We start from the raw sequence: 22,622 nt of genomic DNA, 5'->3' as shown, positions 1-22,622 counted from the left end.
GTAAGAAACAGTAAGTGAACCTTTGAATTTAATAACCTGCAGAAATCACCACCACCAAACATTTCTTGTAGCTGCAAATGAGATTTGCACAACGTTGAGGAGAAATTTTGGACCATTACTCCCTGCAAATGTGTTTTCGTTTTTCAATATTTATAGGATGCCTTGCATGCACAGCCCTCTTCAGGTCATGCCACAGCATCTCAATATGGTTAAGGTCAGGAGTCCTGACTCAGGACTCTGACTTAGCCATTCCAAAACACAAATCTTCTTTTTCAACCATACTTTAGTTAATTTACTTTATTGTTTTGGGTCATTGTTTTGTTGCAGCACCCAACGTCTATTCAGCTTGAGCACATGGACTGTTACAATTGCATTCTTCTGTAAAATGTTTTGATACACCTTTTAAATTTATTCTTCCCTAATAGTTGCAAGACGTCCATGCTCTTAGGCAGCAAAGCCACACCAAACCATAGGTGCATAGTATGGTTGAAAAAAAGTTTCAATTTCACAGAAAAGAGTCAGAAGTGTCAGGATTCTGAATACACATGACGTCCAGGCTGGATTTCATGTGTATTCATTATCAGGACACTTGATTAACGTTAATCTCTGTGTATGTGGCTGCAGATCGCTGCTGTGTAAATGAATGGAGAGGAGTGTAAGACGCTGACTGGTCAGTGATTGGTCAGCGTCATACACGTAAACACACCCAGTTAAAAACACAATACACGCCCAGTTGGACATAACGAAAAAAAAACGCCCAGTTGTACATTTCAAAGCTCATTTGCATATATATAAAATAGCTCATAACTTGGCCAAAAATGAACGTTTTAAAAAACAAACAAACGTTACTGTTATCTACATTGCAGCACCGATCACATGCAATAGGAGATAGGGATTTGAGAATCTGGTGGAAGAGCCTTTTTAAGTACAAAAACTCAAGAAGTATCTGGTCAATAGCAAGAGGTTGTGGTTTATAGGCATGAAGTGCTTTACAGAGGCTTTAGTGAGCATACAGATAGCTTGACCTGAATGAGTATACATTAAATAGCCTGAAACATTCAATCATCTGCCACCTCACCCATCCCTAGAATGCCAGAGTTCTCATAAGGTGCCAATGCAGTACATTTTTTAAAATAAATGTAATAAATCCTCCTCATCTTAATGAGTTTCCGTTGATAAGAAAGCATTGTGCTGTCCTTGGCATTGTATGTATATTCTTCATAAGATCTAACCTGGCATAAGCAATAACTGTTTTCACAGTTCACACTTGACTTCTTCATAAATATTACAGTGCCGGTCTACAATAATCACTGCCGATTAAACTACAAAATTTGTAGACGTCTCGGCCCTACCACAACCAGCTTATTATAGCAACAGAATGTTGCTGTTTTTTTTCCTATTCTGTCAGACCAGTGATGCATCTGGATTAAAAGGATTATTAGAAGTGGATGCACTGCATGTGTTTCCCATGAGAGAATAGATAATATCTTCAAATGATGCACATAAGCACAGTAATGGAAACAGTACATTTCTAGTATTTTTAGGCCTTCTTTTATGAGTTATTATTATTATTATGAAACTTTTCCCCAGTGCTGTATATGTGTTGTGGCAATCAGAAAGATTCCTCAAACATTAACAGAACATGAAATATTATTTGTATTTTTTTACTTGTTACTATTTTGTATTAAAATGTTTCTTCAATGTCTCCTGTGTGTATAAAGCTGATCACGGACATTAAAACTTACATTATCAACAGTTTTGCCCAAGAATTGATCATTAATTTGGTGATGCTCTTTCATCACTATTTCCAGTACAGACAAGGTAAAAAAAAATTCCAATCTGTCGTACTAGATTTGGAGTTTTTTCAGCCTGTACTTAATAGCTAGTAGGTAATAACTTGAAGATTATAGTACAATGGACCAATTAGCAGCCGATCCTATTTAAAGGGATTGTCTCATCAAGACAGACCTACTATAAAAATAACCTGGGCTAACCTTGGGATCAGGTATAGATATTACATATATATCTCTGTTGTTCCAGCCCCTGGAGGCCCTGGTAATCAGCTGCAATTGTTGGGAGACGTCTTGTACAGCCACACAAGTCTGCAAAAGCGGGAGTCGTAACGAGCGTTCACAGAACGCTCGTTCCTGATCATTGTCCTGTGTAAACAGGGCAACGATCAGCGGATGAACAAGCAAACGCTCGTTCATCGGCTGATAGTATCGTCTCTGCAGCAGAAAATATTATCATTGTCGGCAGCACATCTCCCTCTGTAAAGGGGGAGACGTGCTGCCGACATGATAAAAATGTACATGTGATAAAATCCCAGAGTTAAATGGACACATTTGAAGGCTATAAATTCAAAATATATTATTTTTTGAGACTTGTCATTTATGTAAAGCACAAGACGTTTTCGTAGTGGATTAATGCAGGCTTCAGTCACCTAATTATTCCAAAAAGTGTCTTAATCAGCTTATACCATTAAGCAACTTGACAGACATGTTAGTGATTAAGAAACATAAGGCATCAAAATATTAATGAGCTTGTGTATGCTGTTTCGTGGTCTCCTCCCAGCTTAGAGCAGGTGCTTTTCCTAATTCAATTCTTATACTGTTTGCTAATTACAATCTATTATCTAAAATGTTTCCATTTCCAAAAATTTCTTTGATCTGGATATTCCGTCACACTCAGCATATATTATTAGCTTTAAATAGCTTTGTAATATTATCATCAATATTTTTGTAATATAGTACTATAAAGTTTATAATGGTATTGTGGTTAGAGACAATAATCAAGACCAATTAAAACTCATGAAGACTTATCACTACATGGGCGTGAAGTCAAATCTAATGAGCGAGTAATAAAGACACAATGGTTTTCATTAGATATTTTTGGAATATTATACAAAATAATGACAGCATTTTTATAATCTAATTTAAATGAATTGTAATTAGTTTTTTCTCTATAACTTCCCTCCTGCTGCTATGCAATTACTATCATTTCAAGCTCGCTAACTAAAGCTTATTTACAGATATACTGTAATTCATCTCTACATTCGAGGAACAGAAAAAATGAAGAATTACACAACGTATATTGTTTGTAATTGTAGACCAGAGCTAAGTGTCACATCGGATGTGGCACTCTGCCATAGCTAACAAAGGCAATTTCAATCTTCTATCAGTTTAAGATGCCCAAGTAGCGCAAAGGGGAAGGGATTGACTAAAGCTGACAATCCATTGGAAAACCTTTGTTATGAGTATGACTATAACTGATTTATATGTCCAGCCAATTATTAGCTTTGATTCATTGATGCCTAATATGATATTCTTCGTGTTCTGGTTAATATACATATAATGATGTTGAAATGCATTGTATGATATAAACATCTTAAAATAATACAACTTGCAGGGTGTGTAGGCAGACACTAAAGCCTCGTGCTCATCATGTAGATTATTATCATGGGATGCTTTAGGAAAGACTTACTGGTGGTCTACTGGTAAATGATTAAAAACCCAGGCCTCAGGAGTAAGTGCTATTACAGTGAAATCCAGGATTCTGGGAAATGAGCCTGACCAAGAAAAACAGAATCTTTCACCGCAAATATGATATTGGTATTAAGCTCAGGATACATAGTTAAACTGTTACCAACTTTCTACTTAGTCCGGTGACTTCACTATAAAATTATTCCTGCGCACATATGCTATGTATGTCAAGAACAAATGAGATTAAAGTGTCCGGTATCCTTTCAGATTTATCAGCATTTTTGTAAGATGCATCATTTTATGAGACAGTGAAAATGGAGCAAATTGCACCAAATTTATCATGCGGTTCATTCGGTATTCTAAATTTGGTGTAAATCTCTACACATGGAAGACGCTTTTATGTTCCGTATGCCACGGTATTGACTGGAGTGCTTCACACCAATATTTTTCACACTGAGAAATGTCTCACATTGTTAATAAATGTCACGATTAGCCGTGCCCCTTATTGCTGAGGCTGTCGAGAATTTTGAATGTGACATAAAAAGTGTCCAAAACACAGAATAAATTTGGTGCGTGCTGTATACTCCAACTTTTTAAATTTGTGCAAAAATCAGTATTTTTATTTTGCTTAGTAAATCCTTCTCTTTTTTTAAAAAAAATAAATAAATATAATTATTGTACTACTATTGTTTTATGTTGATTTGTCGACTTCCAGCCTTGCAGCCGACACAATCTCGCCATCATATTTACAAAAGTGGTTTATTTTGTGCGGGTTTAGAATATAATTTATGTTTAAATTCTGCACTATTTTTAAGATATCAAATTGCTGTTAGTGACATAGGCTGTAAATGTGTCATTGCCATGTCCAACTGAATGTTTCTATTCACAGAGAGTAAGCAGGGTTTTTGGAAATGATGAGGAATTGAAACTCAAATTGTAGAACTTTACACATTCATAAATAGATATTAGATAGATGGATTTGAGATAGATAGATAGATAGATAGATAGATAGATAGATAGATAGATAGATAGATAGATAGATAGATAGATAGATAGATAGATAGATAGATAGATATGGGATAGATAGATATGGGATAGATAGATAGATAGATAGATAGATAGATAGATAGATAGATAGATAGATAGATAGATAGATAGATAGATATGAGATAGATAGATATGAGATAGATAGATAGATAGATAGATAGATAGATAGATAGATAGATAGATAGATAGATAGATAGATAGATAGATAGATAGATAGATAGATAGATAGATAGATAGATAGATATAGATAGATATAGATAGATAGATATAGATAGATAGATAGATAGATAGATAGATAAATAGTTAGTTAGTTTGGTGCTCTAGCATCTGTGTTATTTTATATATAGTCTAATTTAGACTATATAATAATCTAATATTAAAGAGGCTCTGTCAGCAGAATTTGCAACCCCTATCTGCTATTGCAGCAGATAGGCGCTACAATGTAGATTACAGTAACGTTTTTATTTTTAAAAAACGAGCATTTTTGGCCAAGTTATGAGCATTTTTGTATTTATGCAAATGAGGCGTGCAAAAGTCCAACTGGGCGTGTTTAAAGTAATAGGCCAATAGGTTTTTTTTTCATTATTTGTCATTGTCTATGTTTTATGCTTGTTATAAATGTTATACATTTGTGAGGTGTGAGCTTAACTGTTGTGCCCATGGACTGGCATAGACTCATATTGATGTTGACAGACCGTTCAGTCGCTGGCACATTTGACTTGATAGAATTGCATGTACAGACCTTGACGTCTTCAGAGTATTTCACACTGTCTGCTAGTAGACAAGGAAGCAGCACACTAGTCAGATCCTCATCATTTGCTACTTTCAATACAATCAATTGCTCTGCCTTAAATGACTCATCTCCCAGACAATTTCTGACATTTACATTGCACGAAACATGAGGTTTAAAATTAATCTGAAATAAGGTGCAAGATTCAATCTCTTTGTGCACTTACAGCAGCACAGACATTAAACAATAAATGAGGGGGATCTCACAACATTTCTACGTAGAAATGTCACAAACGCTCCAGAAGTCACAAGAATTGGGTTGGGTCGTTTCCACCCCTCTCGGGACTCTTCAGAAAGTTTGCGGAGCATAGAGGAAGCCGCTTGGCCACCCATGGTCTGACACTTTTACTATAATTTACACCAGAAACTGGTGTCAATTATATCCGTCATCTATATCAGCTTTTGGAGTTTATGAGTTCTCACACAGGGGATTTCTCTGACTAGTACTTAGATTTCCTCTGACACTCCAAAAACAGATTGATAGGTTATATTGGCTACCCATAAAATGGGTTCTACAACACATGTGTAAGATAAATAGATTAGATTGTGAGCAGTGTTCCCTCTAAAGAAAGAATTCAAGTGTTTTTTTTCCCCCAGAATCGACAATTATCACCTTTCCACAGGATAGGTTATAATTGTCTGATCGCTGGGGGTCCCATCGTTGTAGTCGGCTGTTTACGTCATTCTCATTTACTTGGAATGGAGCGACAGCGCATATATTCGACTGACGTTTCATTTAATGTCCTAATGGTGGTCGATCAGTGAGGAGTAACGGGGTATGGGACCCCTGTTTTCAGAAATGGTGGGTGTCCCAGCACTGTGGATAGGTAATAATTGTCTGATCGCTGGGGGTCCCATCGTTGTAGTCGGCTGTTTACGTCATTCTCATTGACTTGGAATGGAGTGACAGCGCATATATTCGACTGACGTTTAATTTAATGTCCTCCTAATGGTGGTCGATCAGTGAGGAGTAACAGGATATGGGACTCCTGTTTTCAGAAATGGTGGGTGTCCCAGCACTGTGGATAGGTAATAATTGTCTCATCGCTGGGGGCCCCATCGTTGTAGTCGGCTGTTTATGTCATTCTCATTGACTTGGAATGGAGCGACAGCGCATATATTTGACTGACGTTTCATTTAATGTCCTCCTAATGGCGGTCGATGAGTGAGGAGTAACGGGGTATGGGACCCCTGTTTTCACAATCGGTGGGTGTCCCAGCACTGTGGATAGGTAATAATTGTTGATTCTCTGAACACCCCTTTAAAATATCCTTCTAATAAGGTCATTAAGCCCAATAACAACTTAGTCCAAATGGTTCCTCTCCTTTCACTGTACAGGGCTACAGAATATGTTTGTGCTCTATAAATATCAATGAGTAATACATAATAATGCTGCGAATATTTCATAGTAAGCTTTCTGAAATGTGCGACTGTGTGAAACAGACTGGAAAGGGAAATTGTCCAGGAGAGATTTATTTTTAAGACATGTTGATAGAAAGGTTCATTAATAGTGGAAAAAAGCAAACTTTATTACCTGAGCAAAAGTGTCAGCCTGAACATTCCTCTCCTCGTGCTGTAATTGTTGAAATCAGGAAGTAATTGCCCGTTTCTTTTCCTCCTGAACTTTATTGCTGTTGACAAATGTTAAATTACCAATGGTTGTTTTATATGTCGTTTTTAAAGCAAAACACTCAGCAACTTTTTTAGAACTCAAGAACACGTCTTGTCATTTCCAGTAGAGCAGAGTGTGAAATGAGTCAGACTAACAGGTCTTATATTACTGGCAATGTGCTAATTGGACACTTCAATTCTATATCTTAGATATTTCTTATGACTAATGATGTAATAACAATATGCTAATTGTCTACTGGTAAATAAGTCTTAGGCCTTGTTCACAAAGTTCAGATTTGCTGCAGATTTTGCATGTATTTTTTAAGCTAAAATCAGAATTGGATCCAGTCTTATAAGGCCTAACTTTATAGATTCCTTCTGTTTACATTCCGTTCCTGGTTTTGGCTTAAAAAATACATGCAAAATCTGCTGAGAATATACACTGTGTGAACAAGGCCTTAAGAGATATTACAATGCTGAAATGTAAGAGTTTTTGGTACACTTCATTGATGGAAATAATTGCACTTAGTTTTATGTATTACCATTTATCTGTGAATGTTCAATGAAATGTATTGATAATGTTACTTTACTAATACAATATTTATCAGATATATTATTGCTTGTTCAGCTGAAGGCCTTGATTCACACATTACTATTTTGATGAAGTTTTTTAAGCAAAAGCCAGGAGTGGTTACAGAAGAGAAAAGATGTCTTAGGCTTTCCTCTATAATCTCCCTCCTTTTTGTGTTCACTTCTGGCTTGGCTCAAAAAACTGCATCAAAACTGCGTGTGTGATCATGGTCTAAATCTGCATTTTTAACATTAACTGCTCAGCCATTTCACCCTTTGAGTGGTACAAGCTGCCAGTAATGTGGAAAGTGATCAGCTCCTCCAAAGGAGTTGTATGAGACTTCAAAAAATGGCCTGCTTTCTTTTTCTATAAACAGTGTTGTTCTTGTTCCTGGCCTGTCTGTTATTGCAGCTAATCCCCATTCATGTGAATTGGGCTGAGCTGCAATAGCAGATCCAACCCATAGACAGGAGTATCGCTGTTTCTAGAATAAAAACAAAAACTTTTTAATACTCTCAGAAAACCCTTTAGGGCATGCCCAGACGTGGCGGAGTTCTTCCGCCACTGTCCGCATCAATGGCGCACAGAATCTGCGTTGCAGATTCTGTTGCGGCTTTGCCTAAAATGGGCATTAAATTGATGCGGACTAGCCGTTGCGTATTGAGGGGAAAGTACTTTCCCTTCTCTCTATCAGTGCAGGATAGAGAGAAGGGACAACCCTTTCCCTAGTAAAAGTAACAGAAATTCATACTTACCGGGCCGTTGTCTTGGTGACGCGTCCCTCTCTTGACATCCAGCCCGACCTCCATGGAAGCCGTGGCAGTCCATGTGACCGCTGCAGCCTGTGATTGGCTGCAGCCGTCACTTGGACTGAAACGTCATCCTGGGAGGCCGGACTGGAGGAAGAAGCAGGGAGTTCTCGGTAAGTATGAACTTCTATTTTTTTTTACAGGTTGATGTATATTGTGATTGGAAGTCACTGTCCAGGGTGCTGAAACAGTTACTGCCGATCGCTTAACTCTTTCAGCACCCTAGACAGTGACTATTTACTGACGTCGCCTAGCAACACTCCCGTAATTACGGGTGCACACACGTAGTCACCCGTAATTACGGGAGCCCCATTGACTTCCTCAGTCTGGCTGTAGACCTAGAAATACATAGGTCCAGCCAGAATGAAGAAATGTCATGTTAGTAAAACCAATACGCTCCGCAGCACACATAACATCTACATAACATCTGCGGATTTCATTGCGGAATTTTGACTCTCCATTGAAGTCAATGGAGAAATTCCGCAATGAGTCCGCAACAAGTCCGCGACACGTCCGCAACAACCATTGTATGCTACAGACACCAAATTCTGCACCGCAGCCTATGATCCGCAGCGGAATTGTCCGCAACGTGTAAACGAACCCAACCACAAAGCTGTGGAAGGCAATGGAGAAATGTGTACGCTGCGGATTTCCGCTGCGGACTGTCCGCAGCGGAATTCCAGAGCAATTCCGCCATGTCTGGTCATGCCCTTAGGCTTCCTTCACACACACACACCTTTTTACAGCATTTTTGGTAAAAAAAAAACAAAAAAAAAAAAACACGTAAATAATTTTTTTTTGGTACATGCAATTTTTTTGCATTTTTACAGATATTGACGGGGTTGTCTGGTTTCAGCAAATTTGTGTTATTTTTTGTATAATTAAGTTATACAATTTCCCAATTTACTGTGTTTTAATTCCTCACCGTTTTCAAGATCTCTGCTTGTAGTTATTCAGTAGAAACTTTCACTGATAATTTCCAGTGGTTAAAATTCTGACAATGGCCACGTGATCGACACCCAGGTGCACGGCTTGTTACAGTTACAGTATATGTATCAGAGCTGTATCTTCTAACGATCCCAGTTCCTGGGTGTCCATCACATGACCCTGAACAGATTTATATCCACTGGAAGTAAACAATGATTGTTCCAACTGAATAACAACAAGCACAGATCTCTAAAATGGTGAGGAATTAATACAGAAAGTATGTTGGGAAAATTGTATAACTTTTAATTAACCTGTTGCAGGAAAATTTTATGGGCCAGTTTGTGGAAGACCCGACTAGAGGTGAAGCTCTGTTGAATCTGGTCATTTCTAATAATGCAGAGCTTGTTGGGAACATCAATGTTCGTGAAAACCTCGGTAACAGTGATCATAATATAGTTACATTTTACCTATACTGTAAAAAACAAACACAGGCTGGGAGGGCAAAAAACACTTAATTTTAAGAAGGCCAATTTCCCCAGGATGAGGGCTGCAATTCAGGATATAGACTGGGAAGAACTAATGTCAAATAATGGAACAAATGATAAATGGGAGATTTTCAAATCTACTTTGGGTAATTATAGTACAAAATTTATTCCTACAGGTAATAAGTATAAACGACTCAAATTAAACCCCACATGGCTTACACCTTCTGTAAAAAGGGAAATACATGACAAAAAAAAGGCATTTAAAAAATACAAATCTGAGGGTACAGCTGTAGCCTTTGTAAATTATAAAGAGCTTAATAAAATCTGTAAAAAAGGTAATAAAATCAGCAAAAATACAAAATGAAAGGCAGGTGGCCAAGGATAGTAAAACAAATCCTAAAAAATTCTTCAAGCATATAAATGCAAAAAAGCCAAGGTCTGAACATGTAGGAGAATGAACAGATAACTCTTAAAGGACACAAGGACTGTAGGCACCCAAATTGAATAATAATAATCGTACAAACATAGTTGTCTTTTCTAGTGAAGTTGGTCTTCCCATGATATGTCAGAATTAAGACCGCTTTACTCTAGACAATTGTGCTTCAAGAGAAAGTTTAGTCCTGATTTGTCTGATCTAACTATTTGTTTTCTGCAAAAAAAGAGAATTCAAAACTCAAACAAAAAGTCTAAACATTATTTTTCTTTTACTTTTAATTACAGGATCTCCAGCCCTCACTGGAACAGGCACAATTATTGTCAACATTGATGACATCAATGACAACAAGCCTGCATTTGCCTTAAGTCAGCATTTTATAAGTATCCCAGAAGATGCACCCACTGGCACAGACGTTCTTCTGGTCAGTTGTTCTGATCCTGATGCTGGCCAGAACGGTGTTGTTCGGTAAGTTATGTCACGCGATTACATTTCCTCTAGCCTCATTCGTTACAAGTTGTACTTTTAAACCCCCCACTGAAAACCATCTCCTGTTGTCAACACCACTAGGCCTCATGTGACAAACCATAATTTAACGTATTTGGCACGACTATATTTTACAAGGCAAGTAATGAGGATGTTAAGTTATATTGACAAGCCAAGTGCTACCTACTGAGTGCTCAAGGAAGTCTAAACAATCTTAGTATTTATTAATTAAGTCTTCTGTGCTAGCAGGAGTTACTATGTAGTGATTCAACTGACGGAGCCGATTATATAAAATAGTCTATAAAGTCATACATCATGCAAACCTATGAATTGTAACTATATATATATATATATATATATATATATATATATATATATATTTATCTTTATATGTATTTTTTTATTTTAATTGTTTGCAATGCCATTGACATTTTGTACTTATTACAATATATTCCATGGTCCCATTCCCACAAACAAAAAGTTAATTAAAATAATAGGTCTTTTGATCATAATGCAGTTTGTTTGAAACCTATATTTAGTATTTAATTTTTCATAAAGGAGGTTATTTATTTTGGATGCAGATCATTAAGAGCTAGGATTAAGTGGTGATAGTTGTAATATTAAAGTCATTTAAAATGATCACAGAGGTTTATCTGAAGCAGACACGTCGTTAATAGAACATTAAATCTTCAGCTTGGCTTAGTATTCATTAGCAAAATATCTACATTTTAATGAGTTTCTTCAGATTTACTCATATTATTGTTCTATCTAGGGGATACTACTCTGCAGCAAGTGCTAGCGTCTGTAATCTGCTGATTTAAAGCAACATTTATTGAGTTTAATAGAAAAAAAATCTAATCTAATATTGGAATATGAAATGACTTTTCCTTTATTTTCTTACAGCTACAGTCTGGTTGGTGGGAATTCTCAGTTTACAATTAATCCTTCTACTGGTCAGATCATCAGCAGCTCATTGTTAGACAGGGAGGTGAAGGACACTTACACACTTCTCATTGTGGCTACGGATGGTGGGTCCCCAAGCTTGTCCAGTTCAACCAGTGTAACAGTGAATATTCTGGATGTGAATGATAATCCACCAAGATTCTTACATCACCCATATGTAACTCACATACCATCACCTGCAGCTTCAGGTGAGCACACTTCTCTTCATGATATAATGTTGCTTAAATTTTTTTTAATGACTAATATATAATAAATATACAGTATATGAATTTTGGAAACCCAAATGTAATTAGAATGCAGCGACGTAACCAGGAAGTGCTGGCCCAACCTCCAATTAGACCCCCTCAGATCAGTCACCCCCCAGATATATATAAAAATTTTACTCGCCGCTGCTTTCTCTTCTCTCATCTGCAGGGGACCTGACCTGGATTATATCAGGCTGCCATGTCAGGCCTGGTATGTGCTGTGGCGCATACAAAGTCCTGATGCCGGGCAGCTTTAGGACATTTTATGTGACGGAACACACAATGTCCGGCATCAGGACCTTGATTGCGGAGTGGTGCAGACCGACTGATGTGGCGGACTAAGGGTATTGGGGGTTATGCGCCCTGTGGGCCCTCTTCCCCTCCGAGCCCTGTTGCAGACGCACCCCCTTCGACCTTTGATCGGTATGCCACTGCCACTGCTAGATTGTAACCTGTCCAAAAAACACAATCTCCCACTGAGAACTATGCTGCTGTTTGACAGAATCTTCATACTTGATGCTTTAGCTATCCCTGTCTATGACATGGAAAGAGATATGGCCCTTCAACCCGGCCAGATTTTCTACAATACAGTAAGTCAATCGGCACTTGTTTGCTTTATTCCAATGGAGCAATGATTGGAATGTATCTGGACGAACAATTGTTATTATGATCAATTGTCCCCATACATTTGCATCTTGCTGGCAACACATCCCCTGTTTACAAGGAGAGATGTGCTGCCGACAAGTAACCATTTTTTTTGGTCGCATAAAAGATCTGATCAGCCATCAAGAGATCATTTTCTTCTTTGTCAACTGGTCGCTGCTCTGTTTACACTGGGGCAATGATCAGGAACGAGCGTTCGTTCACCTAATCACTGGTCCATGTAAAAGGGTCTTAGAAAAATCACTCAAGTGACTACATTTATATCACAGATTGGTACAAGGACAGTTATAGCAGCTAAGTGAGGGCAGCACCATAGAGCTTAGCTGCCTGAACTACTTTGAGTATGACACTGGGAAGAAGGGAGATTCTGATTCGCTACACTCACTCTTGAATTCTTAGGCTTTAAGCAGAGATAGGTTTGGAATATTGTTTGTATTTTGTTGCTATTACGAATGTTATTGCTTGTACTTTGAGTTTTATGCAAAATGTTAGTTGTTCTTATTTTCGTTTTCCTTTAGATTCATTTGTGTTTGCTGTGACTGTGACTGATGAAGATATTGGCACAAATTCAGAGCTTAATTTTTCCTTAAAAGGCCGGCATGCAGATAAGTTTCACATTGATCCACTACGTGGTGCTATAAGGACTGCAGAGCCATTAGAGGGATCTTCGGAGATAACATTTTTGGTCCAAGTAAAAGATGGTGGCGTTAATTATAAATCTGATTCAACCACGGTAACTGTGCGGTTCGCTAGCAAAGCTGACTTCCCCCAGATTAGAGCCGATCAGACAATATTTGCTTTTTCAGAGAATCAAGAAGTAGGAACATTGGTGACAACAGTCTTTGGCTCATCTACAAGAGGTGGAACTTTATCTTTTTACATTGCCAGTGGTAACTTTGGCAACACATTCCATATTGATGAATTAAATGGTCAGCTTTACATCAAGAATCCATTAGATTTTGAAGCAATTTCAAAGTATGTCCTATGGATTGAAGCTAGAGATATGGGCTTTCCACCATTTTCCTCTTATCAGAAGATAGAAGTCAATATTTTAGATGTTAATGACAATGTGCCACAATTTAGGCAAGATCCATTCATTTCAGATATAATGGAGAACCTGTCACCTCGCAGGATCCTTACAGTTCGTGCAAAGGACAAGGATAGTGGATCCAATGGTCAACTGGATTATGCAATTGTTGATGGGAACAAAGATAATTTATTTAGTATAAACAGAGTTAGTGGTGAAATAAGTAGTACAAGACTATTGGATCGGGAAAAGGTTTCTCAGCATATTTTATCCATCAAAGCTTCTGATAAAGGGACTCCTGCCCAGAGCTCAATAGTCAAGGTAGTTATCAAAGTTTTAGATGATAATGATAATGCACCAAGATTTTCTCAGATATTTAGTTCATCAGTTCCAGAAAATGCAGCTTTGGGCTATATTGTTACACAAGTTACAACGTCAGATGAGGACTCTGGGGCAAACGCAGTCAGCAGATACACAATTGCAGACACTAGCCTTCCTTTCCATATAAATCCCAATACAGGTGTGATAACAGTAAGCAGACCAATCAACAGAGAAGATACTGATCGCTACATTGTGAGAGTCTCTGCTCACGATTCTGGGTGGACTGTAAGCACCGATGTGACCATTTTTGTGACTGACGTGAATGATAATGCTCCACGGTTTAGTACGCCATCCTACTATTTAAACTTTCCAGAAACAACAGAGCCTGGAATTAAGATTACCCAAGTTTTAGCATCTGATCCTGATGAAGGACTTAACGGCCAAGTATATTACTTCATTAAATCTCAATCTGAATTTTTTAGAATCAATTCTACAACCGGATACATTTTTAATAAGCAGCATTTAAAGTATCAGAACCCTAGTGCATCAGGAAACATTAATATCAACAGACACAGTTTTATTGTCAGTGCTTCTGACAGAGGTAGCCCTCCTCTCATGAGTGAAACCACACTATCAATTAACATTGTTGACAGCAATGACAACGCCCCTAAATTTTTACAAAGCAAATATTTTACTCCTGTAGCCAAAAATGCAAAAATTGGCACAAAACTAATTAAAGTTACAGCTGTTGATGAAAAAGACTTTGGACTGAATTCTCAAGTGGAATATTCTATGTCAGCTGAGAACTCTGGTGGAAAATTTCATATAAACAAAGACTCTGGATGGATTAGTGTGGTCTCTTCTTTATTGATGGATTTTCACAAAAATTTCATGATTAAAGTTACAGCAAAAGACAAAGGTAATCCTCCACTATCATCACAGGTAATGGTTAACATTACCATAACTGAAGAAAATTACCATACGCCAGAATTCTCTCAAAGCCATATAAGCATAACTGTCGTGGAAAGTTTTACAGTGGGAGCAGTTATCAGGACTGTATCAGCAAGGGACAGGGATACTTCTATGAATGGAGTGATCACATATAACATAACGGCAGGAAATGAAGCTGGTCTCTTTGCTATAAACACTTCCACAGGTGCATTATCTTTGTCCAAAAACCTTGACTATGAAGCGTGCCAAAAACATGACTTAACCATTAGTGCTGTTGATGGAGGGTGGGTTGCTAAAACAGGTTACTGTGTTGTAACAGTACATGTTAAAGATGTCAATGACAATCCTCCTGTTTTCCAGTCAGAGGAATATTTGCCCAGTGTCATGGAAAATGCGCCAAGTGGCACAACAGTTATACGCTTGAATGCAACTGATGCCGATTCCTCACCAAATGCGGTTACAGCTTATTCAATACAGTCATCTGATAGTGACCTTTTTGTAATTGACCCAAACACAGGCATAATCACAACTCAAGGCTTTCTTGATTATGAAACAAAGCAGTCTTACCACCTCACTGTGAAAGCATTCAATGTTCCCGATGAGGAACGCTGCAGTTTTGTTACCGTTACAGTCCAGCTTCAGGGGACAAATGAATATGTACCTCGATTTGTCTCTAAATTGTATTATTTTGAAGTTTCTGAGGCTGCTCCTAAAAGCACTGTTGTCGGGGAAGTTTTCGCAAGTGACCGTGACTTAGGTGTTGATGGGGAAGTCCACTATTTAATTTTTGGCAGCAGTAGGAAAAAGGGCTTCCGGATCGAGAGAAAGACAGGGAAGCTGTATGTTTCTGGTCTTCTAGACAGAGAAAAGGAAGAAAGAATCTCACTAAAAGTATTGGCGAAAAATATTGGAAGTATTCGTGGTGCTGATATAGATGAAGTAAATGTTAACATCACTGTACTTGATGCTAATGATCCTCCTGTTTTCAGCTTAAAATTTTACAATGTTCAAATCAGTGAAGGTGTACCTACCGGTACACATGTCACATTTGTTAGTGCCTTTGACTCTGATTCAGTTCCTAGTTGGAGCCGGTTTTCTTATTTTATTGGTTCTGGAAATGATAAAGGTGCCTTTTCAATAAATCCACAAACAGGTCAGGTTACTGTTACCACTGAATTAGACAGAGAAACCACACCTATCTACAACCTTACTGTGTTAGCTATTGATTCAGGAACACCTTCTGCAACAGGAAGTTCTACCCTTATTGTATCCCTAGAAGATATAAATGACAATGGGCCTGCTTTATCTACTACAGAAGGCGAAGTCAAGGAAAATCACAGAGCAGGAACTCATGTGACGACACTACAGTCCACAGACTTGGACCTTCCTCCAAATCAAGGTCCATTTCATTATTATCTCCTTAGCACTGGACCTGCTACCAGCTATTTTAGCCTTAGCCCTGGTGGAGTGCTTACAACAACCAGAGAAATTGATAGGGAACAAATCAGTGAGTTTTTTTTATCTGTTGTAACAAGAGATTCTGGATTTCCACAAATGTCTTCGACGGGAACTGTACATGTAAAAGTTATCGACCAAAATGACAACCCATCAGAATCAAGGACAGTTGAGATTTTTGTTCATTATTATGGAAATGTCTTTCCTGGTGGCAGTTTGGGCAGTGTCAAACCTCAAGATCCTGATGTTTTGGACAGCTTCCAATGCGCTTTAACATCAGGAGTTACAAGTCTTTTCAGTATTCCAGCAGACAGTTGTGACCTCCATTCTCAGTCAAGATCTACCGATGGGACATTTGATCTTATGGTTCATAGTAACGATGGTTTGCACAGCGCGGTCACAAATAACATCAGAGTTTTCTTTACAGGATTCAGTAATGCTACAATTGATAATAGTATTCTCCTGAGGCTAAATATACCAACTGTTAAAGACTTTTTAACCAACAATTACTTGCATTTCTTGCGTATATCTAGTTCACAATTGACTGGACTTGGAACTGCTGTACAAGTATGTGGGGTCTTTGAAAACAGTAACAGGACCTATGTCATGACTGCAGTGAAAAGAAGCAATAATCAATATGTTAACCCAAGTGGAGTAGGTACTTTTTTTGAGAGCATCAAAGAGGTATTATTCCGTCAAAGTGGAGTATGGATAGAATCAGTAGATCATGATTCTTGCGCACATAACCCTTGTCACAATGGAGGAAGCTGTATGAGAAGACTTGCTGTAAGTCCAGGAATTAAAGTTTTGGAGAGTATTCCTGTAATTATAGTGGCAAATGAACCGCTTCAAACATTCATATGCAAATGTATGCCGGGATATGAAGGGAATTTATGCGAAACTGATATTGATGAATGTTTGCCACTTCCATGTCATAACGGTGGAACCTGCCACAACTTAGTTGGAGGGTTTTCCTGCAGTTGCCCAGATGGTTTCACAGGAACTGCTTGTGAGAGGGATATCAATGAGTGCCTTTCCAGTCCTTGCAAAAACGGTGGCAAATGCCAGAATTTCCCGGGCGGTTTTAACTGCGTTTGTAAAGCTGGGTCCACAGGTAAGACATTGCCTAACTTATTTTGCTTTTATGTTTTCTGAGTTTGTGTATAATTTTTTTTTTTTTTTCTAAAGTGATTTATTTTTTTTAATAAATATCAGTCAGTGTGTTTGGTGTAACTTTCAAATTCGTTTTAATGCAAAATTATTTTAACTTTTTGAGATACAGCTGCTTTGTGTCCTGTATACAGAGCAGCTGTATCGCTCGCTTAGACCTGAATCCGTCAGGTTCGCGGGACTGACGGGTTCAGTGTCAGCAGGTCGGATCCACCTGCAATCTATCACATCTAAGTTATGAACGCAGGACCCACTTTCAGCTCAGTCCCGCGAACCTGGTTGGTACAGGATTTAGCAAACTATACAGCTGCTCTATATGCAGGATACAGACCAGCTGGATTTAAAAAAGTAAAAATATTTTTTAATAAAAAGTAATTTGAAATTTGCACCAAACACACTGACTGACACACACACACACACACACACACACACACACACACACACACACACACACACACACACACACACACACACACATTTATATATATATATATATATATATATATATATATATATACATATATATCTTTCAAAGGTTTACATAGCTTTTAAGCCGAAATAGGTCGGAATATGGTGATTTTAATAAGGTGATATAGAAAGACTGTGCTGTAAAATATCATTGTATGGAACAGGAATAATCTTTGGAACTTTGAAATAAGGTAGTTTGTTCCGAAAATATTTTTCATAGATAATAGGTAAAGTCATGTAACAATACTTTTCCATAGTTACATTAGATGGAAATTAAACCTAATACACCAAATAGAGCGGGTTTGTTTCTAGAAAGTGTAGTTCCTTTTTCAGATAAAGTTCTTTTCTACTTGTCTGTGGTTCATCATAAATAAAACCTGCGTTCATTTGCTAAAGTATACTTTGCAATGATTTTTAGTTACAGCTGGCAGATACACCTGGCCCCTTACTGCACTCCTGTGCTAATGTCATCATAGTACCTCCTTCATGTTTGTATTCACTGCGAGCTTTCATTTACGTCTGGCTCATAAGAAGTATTCACAGTGAATAGCAAGAACAGCTGGAGGTAAACTAAAGAATTGCACATCCGCTCTACTTTGGTTACAGATATCTCATCCCACTGTCCTATTAGGGTCAATGGGCTATGATTCAAAGACAGCTTGCAGTGAATACGGCAACCAAGAACGCAGAGACCAAGGAATCACTCTGGCAAAATTTGAGTAGAGTAAAGCTGGGAACCAGTGAGAATTGGGGATAAAGAACTAATGAAGCATACGTCAAACGTTCTGCCGTTAGTAAGATCTGAAAACATTATCAGTTGTGTGCACACATTAAAAAAAATAACTCAAGACCCAGTTATAAAGAATCTCAGACATGTAGAAAGTATCTTTACAACTACCTTGAATTGTACAAAATGATCAAAGCATTCAAAAATTGCTGTTAAAAATGTCATATGCAATTTCACATCAGTCGACATAAAGCAGAAAATGTTGCTAAAACTTCTGTGGTACTCTAGATACGTGACATATTCCTAAGCTATATACAAATACATACTAACGGTAGTAGCGTCCAAATCTGATTGTTGAGTGAACCATAGGGAAACATGTTTTCCTCTGGGTCCTAGGCTCCCTATGGTGATGAGACAATTATCAAATATATGCGCTTCTACGGCTAGAGTTACCCCCTTGCATATAGCTACAACTTCTTGTTTATAGTGCTAGCACTGCATATAGTCTGTGTTTATAAAGCATGTAATTGGAAACCATCATGACTAACTGAGTCAGACAGTCCTAGTCGGTTGTGAGTGAGCCAGAGGTCAGGCTGTCCTGGTACACTAATGTACCAGAAACAACAATGAAAATATTAATATATAACTATTATCTATATGAGGTTTTTTTTAATTTAGATGGAATATTCTTTAATCAGAATATGAATCTTTGCCTGAGATGCTCCACCATTTTTGGATGCTTTTAAAGTCTCGGTGGAGATAAGCATTTGAGAGATCAGAACCATATTGCTTCAAGGATTCCCTGTCCAGTTTATGATTCAACGTGATGTCCTGTAAATTTCTTAACATGTGGAATTGCTATCAGCTTGTAAATTGGACGTTAGAATGAAAATATGTAGTAAAAATACATGTAGCGATCAAATTCCCATGATAACTGGCTACATATTTTATGTGTTATGTATAAAGAAAAATGTGACTTAATATGTTATAAATGTAGATAAAATAGTGTGTGTAGAATGACACTGTAACATCCTGGACTGTTACTTTCTATCTTCGTTTTTCAATTGGTTAATCCCACAGACAAAGACCGCCACGCCATGGGTCTTCGAACTGGGACTAGCGACATGGTTTTAACCAGTATCACTTACTGTATTCAGCCAGCTGTCAATGGACGAGAAAATAATCCGCTCCTCTGACAGCTTCAAATGGGGGTTGAAAACTTCAAGTAATGACCACTAATTCATGAATTTTATTCAATTAAACTTTGCACTTAAAAAGAGAGTTTTACTTTTGAGTTAAAAGAAACACTCGGCAAAACATAAAAAAGTGTGTTATGCCTAGTGCAAGGCTTGGCACAGGGATTTACTCCCAAGCCTTATACTAGGCATAACACAGAGTATAAGGTTTACTTTTTCATTTCTAGTTTAAATTCTGGGGAATTATGGTGTGCCATATGGCGTTCCTGTCCATTTTTATTTTTTTTGCGAAGTTTGAAGATATGATATAATTTATTGTTAGACATATATCAAGAGTCTTTTTCTCCTATAGGAAAACTGTGTGAATCTGCAATTAATTACTGTGAATGCAACCCATGTTTTAATGGGGGATCTTGCCAAAGTGGAGTGGATGGGTACTACTGCCATTGTCCTTTTGGTGAGTTTTCTTCAATTTTTTCACATGGAAAAACTGAATAATGTTTTGATTGGATGTCTTAATAGAATCATGACTCGCTTACACTTTGGCTATAACTAGGATCTGAACACCTATTATAGTCTATCTTCAACTCTACATCATTTTGTCTAAAATTTTAAAATAGAAGTACCTTATGAAATACTCAACACTTTCTCTATACATTAATGTATATATTATATTTATCAAAATGCTGAGTAAATTGCTAAGCCTTCAATTCCCATTTAAAATTGGTCCGATGAATAAGACAAAACTGTGCAAACCGGTTAAGACAACTCAGTGTCAATGTTTTCGTTTCCCAGAGACAAACTACGGGAAAAGGTTTCGACGTCTCACAATATCTGAGCTCATACAATCAGCTCTTATTTTTGTATGCACGGAATTCAATTATAGGAAACCTCTTTCAAGCAATGGGTATCCAATTTCTCTACTGTTTCAGTGGACACTTCACTAGATGTGAAAGCTGCAGTGGATATGGACATCAGCTGTAGAAAATGGAGAGTCCCACTATTATCTCAACATGCCTTAATATGGCATATAGCAAGAGCAAACAACCCAAACAGTACACGTTGCCAATAAAAATGACACATGCAACTAGAGTAAATTGATGTCTGTGATTACGTAGAGTAGATGTATATGGTAATAATTACTTTAATTTAACTCCGAAAAGCTTTTTAGCTACAACCCATCTTAGAGTTCAACTTTTACTTGCATAGCACTTTCAATCATTCAAGTTTTTGTCCACACTTCAAGAGAACAATAAAGGCTGAAGTCAGGGAGTTTCAGTATCACCTTATTGCAGCTCATCTTTAATTCTGAATAATAAGAACTTGGAACCAGAATAGTTGTAGAGTGCCAATAGGATCGACCGTTGGACAGATATCAGCTGACAAAGTTGTCTTTGAATAATTAGAACTATGTCTTCATACATCTTGGAAGACACTCTCTGTTAAATCACTTGTTTCCACTCTCTTTGAAAGCCAGAGATATATTTTCTCATGAAGCAGTTACCTCATCAGTGTTGGTGTGTGCCTTCTAGCTTTTCCATGAGAATACAACCCTATTTATCAACCTGGAGAACACTGCAACTTGGAGGAATCCAGAGAAATGTAGTCAATTAGTTATATTGAAGACGTTATCAAGGTTTTAAGAAACAAGGGACTTGACTCAAGACTAAAGTGACTCCAAGTGCACAAATTGTTTTTCTTAGGAAGGGTTTTTTCCATGAAAAATATTGTTTTTTACTTCAAATTTGCACACAAATTTGAGCATATGATCAATTTACACTTACTATAACATATGACTATTTTATGAGTTATTCAATTTTAAAGAGGTTCCCTGTGTCCACCTCTGTAACTGTGCTGAGATGGAGACAGTGCTGTGCTGCGTCCTCCTAAAATCACCATGACCCACAGACACTGTGCATGCAAACTGCCTAGTTGACAAGGTGGGCAAAAGATAGGAAATAAGGCTATTTAAAGCATTTTTTTTTAATGCTCACTGGCATTCAATTGGCTTTACATGTGTCAGGCTGCACTTTGCAACCTAGCACAGTTCGTTGGATAGCCCCTTTAAGAAAAATGATCCCATTACTACATTATAGTGGTTGTCTTACCATGACAACCCCTGTCTATTTGCCCTATTAAAAAATATAGATGTCATAGACATTGTATGGAATGTGTGGCTTTCCACAGCTTCTCCCGGCAATAACAGATGTTAGAAAAGCTGGACCTGCGGCAATGAGCTGATTGCTTTGCCATCTTCTTTTTAAAACTGGGAGTTGTCTTCATGAGACAAACCCTTTGAATGGGTAATCCCAACTCTTGGATGAATCTGCGGTCTTCACTAGCTCTCACTTACAAGCAAAGCTACATTCCTGTACTGATTTCTCCTTCTACAAATCATAAGGAATCTATTCTTCCTTGTGCTGACAAACACTTAGGTTGAGAAGTGTGTGACCCCCCCCTTCTTCCCCCTGTAGAGTCTGCATAGGTGCTATACAGCCTGTGTAATCCCCCCTCCCCTTCAGACTGCCATCAGTGCCATGCATGCTTTCCTCACTATCTTCACTCTGATACTGACAGTTTGTGTGATCTGCTCTACCTGAAGACTCGGATGCTTTCCTCCCTCTCCACAACCTGGGGAGGGCAGGGAGAGTCAACACAGCCGGGAGTGTGCTGTCGGATCTCTGTCAGAATCAGCAGCACAGCCAGAAGTTGCACAGACTTTACAGCAGAAAAATGGTAGGAAATTTTTAATGACACTATTTATAAATTTGCTTAATTTTACATTTAGCAAATGAA

The 22,622-nt window shown here is 37.8% G+C and overlaps 1 protein-coding gene and 1 long non-coding RNA gene across 2 annotated transcripts in view; one reads left to right on the top strand and one right to left on the bottom strand.

Annotated features, from left to right (window-relative positions):
• Positions 1 to 22,622, bottom strand: part of LOC142755666 (uncharacterized) — a 173,819-nt gene that overhangs the window by 108,889 nt on the left and 42,308 nt on the right. The window contains exon 2 of the long non-coding RNA XR_012883022.1: positions 6,853 to 6,949. This is a non-coding gene — a long non-coding RNA (uncharacterized LOC142755666). The remainder of the gene's footprint in view (positions 1 to 6,852; positions 6,950 to 22,622) is intronic.
• Positions 1 to 22,622, top strand: part of FAT4 (FAT atypical cadherin 4) — a 210,680-nt gene that overhangs the window by 162,975 nt on the left and 25,083 nt on the right. The window contains exons 7-10 of the mRNA XM_075860474.1: positions 10,442 to 10,622; positions 11,544 to 11,791; positions 13,030 to 17,379; positions 20,179 to 20,283. Coding sequence (XP_075716589.1) covers positions 10,442 to 10,622; positions 11,544 to 11,791; positions 13,030 to 17,379; positions 20,179 to 20,283 — 4,884 coding nt within the window. The remainder of the gene's footprint in view (positions 1 to 10,441; positions 10,623 to 11,543; positions 11,792 to 13,029; positions 17,380 to 20,178; positions 20,284 to 22,622) is intronic.

The sequence above is a fragment of the Rhinoderma darwinii genome, chromosome 1, assembly GCF_050947455.1.
Source record: "Rhinoderma darwinii isolate aRhiDar2 chromosome 1, aRhiDar2.hap1, whole genome shotgun sequence".
Lineage (NCBI taxonomy): Eukaryota > Metazoa > Chordata > Amphibia > Anura > Rhinodermatidae > Rhinoderma > Rhinoderma darwinii.
Note: the sequence above shows the minus strand (reverse complement) of the source record. Positions and strands in the feature narration are given on the sequence as shown.